Source organism: Condylura cristata, unplaced genomic scaffold (genome assembly GCF_000260355.1).
Source record: "Condylura cristata isolate star-nosed mole 26May11 unplaced genomic scaffold, ConCri1.0 scaffold00027, whole genome shotgun sequence".
Classification (NCBI taxonomy): domain Eukaryota; kingdom Metazoa; phylum Chordata; class Mammalia; order Eulipotyphla; family Talpidae; genus Condylura; species Condylura cristata.
In genome coordinates this window covers 1,326,372-1,331,297 of record NW_004567128.1, presented here as the reverse complement: position 1 = coordinate 1,331,297, position 4,926 = coordinate 1,326,372, and the positions used below count along the sequence as shown (strand labels likewise).

Sequence of the window (4,926 nt, the reverse complement as noted above, 5' to 3'; positions counted from 1 at the left end):
CTCGGCGGCGCGCGCCAGGCCCTGGCGGCTCTCCTGCAGCTGGCTCTCCGAGTGCACGATCTTGACGGGCACCATCTTCACGGTGGTGTTGTTGTCCACCACCCGCTCGATCCTGGAAAGGGGGACGCATCCGTCGCCACAGCACCAAGCGCAGCCGCCCCTGGAGCGGATGGCTGACCCCTCCCCCCCCCCGGGCGCGCACCTCCGAGCTCACCAGCCTGCCCCGAGGGACAGGAAGTTGAGGGGCTCCCGGTCACCCCCACGTGGGCACCCCGGCCATGCCGCTTCAAATTGTGACCCAGCAAGGCAGAGGCATGAGGACACGATGCTGGCACCTAATGCCAGGGGCGGGTGCCCGGCAGGTCCTGTTGTTCTTTTTTTTTTTGTAGGGGATGTGGAGGGGGTGTGGGTGTTTCCCAGATTTATCTTAAGCGCCCAGCTGCTGCTGGGGTGGGGGCGGGTCCTGCGGACCCAGGGGAGGACATCTCCAGTGAGCGCCCCGTTTGGGGTGCACGGGAAGGCTTCTCCCCGGCCCCACGCAGGGGCCTCCGCTGCTGTGCGGTGTCCCCCAGCACCGCAGCCACTGCTGAAGGCTGCCCTGACCCCGCGCTCCGCGGATGCCGGGGGGCTCTGCTGCCGTCACGGGGGGGCGTGCAGGCGGCAGTGGGGAACAGGTGGCCTCTCTCCTCGCCTCCCACAGACACCACGAAGGGTGGCTGCGTCCTGACTGCCGGCGTGTGGCCCCATGCAACCCGTTTGCGAATAAAGTCAAACCCAGCTGTGCAGAAGACTCGTGCAGGCACGCTGGACTCAAGGGACGTGCTGGCCATCGCGCCTGGACACACGCCCCCTCCCTGGCTCTCGGCCACACCTCGCAACCCACCTGCCAGCGACTCCCAGGTCAACCTGTCCTGACCTCGTCTGCTATTCCGGGAGAAGCTCGGCTCCAGGAAGGAGCGAAGGCAAGAACACAGACACCAAGCTGCCCAGGACGTGCAGTTCGCAGCGAGGGCTCCCTCAGCACACGCGGCCTCTCCTGCCTTCCCTAGCTCCGGACATCACATCTTAAACCGTGAGCTGCGATCCCTCAAAACGCCAGCAGCACCCAGCGGGGGAAGCTTCATCGCCCTCGCCAGCTCCTGAAGGTCAGCACCAGGGAGGGACGGAGAGGTGGCCAGCCCCGTCTGCAGCCCTCTGGAGGCGCCTGCGTGCCAACCCCAGCAGGGGAGGTGCCCGGTGCCCAGCGCCAAGCAGCTCACGGGCACCCCCTGGTGGCCACATCTGGAAGTACAGGGCGCCAGTGGGAAGGTCCCCTGGGTCTCCACCCCACCAGCTGCAGAAGCAAATTCACCCTCCAGGTGAGCACCCCAGAATGTCTGCAGGCCTGGCTAGCTGTCTCGGGGGTGGGGGCCAAAACGGCCGGGCCCGGGTTGAGAGTCACCGCATTAGAGGATGACATGAAAACCTGGGCCCTCCCTGGTGGCTCACGGAGTGAAAGCACAGCACTGGGAAGCTGCTGGCAGCCGCTTGGGTGTGAGTTCGATCCCGGAGCAGGGAGTGACCCCCTGAAGGGTGCGGCAGACCTCTCCTGTCGTCCCTCCGCTCCCCTCAGCAGTGCACTTCGTCAGCCTGCCTGTTCTGCACCCGCTCTGTCTCTAGGGAGTCCACTCACCCCCTGCACCTCTGGCTTGTACTCCGTGCTGTGTGTATAAGTAAATAAATCTTTTAAAAAAAAAAGAAAATTCGGCACCTTCCACGTCCCCGCACTCCAAGATAGTCGGAGAGGTAGTGCAGAAGACTCAAGGGCCAGGTCTGGAGCGGCCAGGTCTCCCTGGCAGGCACTATCAACAGTTCCAGCCGCGAGGGACAGGAAGTTGAGGCCCTGGAGGTGGGGGGGCCCTGCAGACTGGGGAGGACAGCTATCTACAGTGAGCACCCCGCTTGGGGTGCATGGGGGAGGGCCGGGGAAGCTGAGGTGCTCCCACCCAAGAACGGGTGGCCTGGCCTCCTGCTTCACTCAAACAGGCACGCCAATTTAGCTCTTTAACATAAAGCGACCCGGGGGAAGAGGAGGGTGAAAGTCTGGACACCAGGAAAACATGTCCACGTGCGGCCTCACCGGCTAATCAGCGCCACTCCCAGTACAGACGGCCCGTGCTGGGGCGCGCGGGCCTGGCCGCAGCAGCGTCGACCGGGAAGGGATCAGGCTGGGCCCGGGGACAGGTGCACCCACACCTCTCCTCACCCCGTGGGAAAGGCTGGTCCCTCGCGCAGGAGAAGAGGCGGCTGCAGGCTCGGCCCAGCCCGGGGCCACGCAAACATCCAAACAGGCGCCTTTCAGGTGTCCCCTCCCCCGCCCCCCAGATGCCGAGGAAGGGGCTGGGCACGGCCGACGTGCCCCAGCTACCCGCACGGGACAGTACCTGGTAGCATTCTCATCCTGGATGAGCAGGGGAGGCTTGTCCGTCAGCTTCTGGGGCGCGAACTGCGGTGAGGGCGAGCGGGAGGTCTCCATGGCTGCGTGCGGGGGCCGGCTGGGGGCAGGGAGCGGGGCTTCCTGGCAGGCGGCGCGCGCCCCTACATGGCCGTCCGCCGAGGACACAGACAGGCGGTCCAGGCACACGTCCAGGGCCCCCGGCGACGGCGTGGGCAGGGGCCTGCCAGGTGCGGCCAGGTGAGTTAGCCCAGGCGCGCCCGCCGGGCCCCTGAACGGCCTGGGCTCGCGCCGGGGTGGCGGAGGCCTCTGCGGGGCCGGCCTCTTGGTGAGCGGCACCAGCGAGGGGTCTGCCGGCACGAGCTCCGCTGAGAATCTGCAATCGCGAGGGAGGGCGCCCGCCCCACCGCAGCCGTCAGGGGGCCCCTCTGCGGCTCCCCGGGCAGCGGCCGCTTCAGAGGCCGGGCACGGGTTCCACGCCTCGCTGCTCTGTGCTCCCGCAGCGTGGCCACTGCCAGCGTCGGCTGGTCTAGGAGGAGAACACACGCAGGTGAGAGGGAGCCGGCCCCATTGGCACCTGCACCCCAGGACTGAAACCCCCTCCAGCCCACGTCCGTTTCCCACGCTCGTCCCACCAAATCCTGAATCGCGCCGGGCGACACCGGACGGCCGTGAGTGACCGCACGCGGATACGCACAACATGGCCACAGTTCTGGGCTTGCTTGGGGGAGCTGCCGGCACAGAGGCTTAGAACTGAGATGGGCAAATCAGTTCATTAGTGAAACCCGAGTCGGGGTGCATCCCGGGACACTCCCCCCACCGCGCCCCGGCAGGACAATGTTCTGCCCACAGCCCGCTGGACATGACCTCCGTTCTGGAAGGCGCCAGGGGCCCTCCGTGCAGCCACGGGCAGCAGCAAGGTCAGCCAATGCGTGTCCTGTGGACACCGGCCAGGGCTCTCTGTCCAGCTGGGGGCTGCCCGGCGCGCACAGCGAGAGGCTGAGGATGGAAACCGAACAAGCCAGAGAGCACCGGGCCACATCACAGGCTCCGGCACCCCACTCTGCTCCTGACGTGTGGCGGACGGAGCGCCCCAAGAGGCACAGGCCGGTCACACTCCGTGGCGCCCCACCGCCCCTCTCCGGCCAGAATAAGCCTGCCCCGCGCAGGGGACAGGCCAGCTCCTCACTGGTCGGGTTTCGAAGCTTTTCCACGAGAAAGAGCTCCCCAAATGCGCACAACGCCGGCACGCAGCAGTCAACTGGTATTCACCTGTTCTTTGCACCCCCCCCCCCAGCTGCGTGCCCTCAGAAATGGGTGCGAGAGAAATTGGGGAGGCTTAAATCCCAGCTGCCCTCGAACTGACTGGGTCAGACGGCAGCCCCGGGCCGGCGCGAAGGGCGAGGCAGTGGGGGTGTCGGGGTGCCAGGCCTCTGCTGGGGTCTCACTGACCAGCACCCCCGGGCCCCACTTCTCGCCCCTCATTCGCTGCCCACCGGCTTTGGACGGTAAAGGCTGCCCGGATGCGCTGATCCTTGGCTGGGCAAGTCCCTCCAAAGGAGGCGATCATCTTCTGAGAAAAATGGGGAGCCTCTGGGCCGCCGTGCAAACACGGGGGCTGCCCCGGCCGCCCCGTGCAGGAAGCCCCCCGCCAGCGGCCTCCAAGCCAGGGCGCCCCCCCCCGCCCCCCACGCTGAAGGTTTGGTCTGCCCGGCAACTTCCCTCTGCAGCCAGCTGCTGCAGAGTTTGGCATCTCGGTGGCAACCACGGGACGTGGTGGTGCGGGGGCCACAGACTGAATCGGATACGAGGGCAAAAGCTACCTCTGAGCCCTGTGGCCACGAGACGCGTGGGCGGCTGTGCATAAGCTGTCACGAGGAGACGGCTGCTGTGACAGAGCGTGGGGACGGCCGCAGGATGTGCCAGTTTCTAGAACGTCCTTCCACGGTGCAAGCCTTGTGGCGCTTTTGATGAGTGTGGTAAGAGCCACCCAGGCTCTGGCACACTCCCTGTGGCCTCCTCTGGGGCCTCCTCGTGTCTGGGGGCCTCCTGTGGCCTCCTCTAGGACGTCCTCTGGCCTCCAGGATACCCCCTGGTCTCCTACCTCCTCTGGTCTCTACTATCTTCCCTGGCTTCCGGCAGGACCTTCCCTGACCTCCACTGTCTCCCCTGGCCACCTCCACTGCCTCCCCCGGCCATGTCCACTGCCTCCCCTGGACTCCACTACCTCCTGCCCTCCACTACTACCTCCCCTGGCCTCCACTACCTCCCCTGGCCTCCACTACCTCCTCTGGCCTCCACTGCCTCCTCTGGCCTCCACTGCCTGCTCTGGCCTCCTCCACTGCCTCCCCTGGCATCCACTGTCTCCTGGCCTCCTCCACTACCTCCCCTGCCTCCCCTGGCCTCCTCCACTGCCTCCTCTGGCCTCCACTACCTCCCCTGGCCTCCATTGCCTCCTCTAGCCTCCACTGCCTCCTCTGGCCTCCTCCACT

At 66.6% G+C, this 4,926-nt stretch overlaps 1 protein-coding gene across 1 annotated transcript in view; it reads right to left on the bottom strand.

Annotated features, from left to right (window-relative positions):
• SHROOM2 (shroom family member 2) overlaps nt 1-4,926 on the bottom strand; it is a 48,149-nt gene that overhangs the window by 4,683 nt on the left and 38,540 nt on the right. Inside the window, exons 8-9 of the mRNA XM_012730236.1 lie at nt 2,424-2,963; nt 7-112 (exon numbers count right to left, since the gene is read on the bottom strand). Of these exons, the coding sequence (XP_012585690.1) occupies nt 7-112; nt 2,424-2,963 (646 nt within the window). The remainder of the gene's footprint in view (nt 1-6; nt 113-2,423; nt 2,964-4,926) is intronic.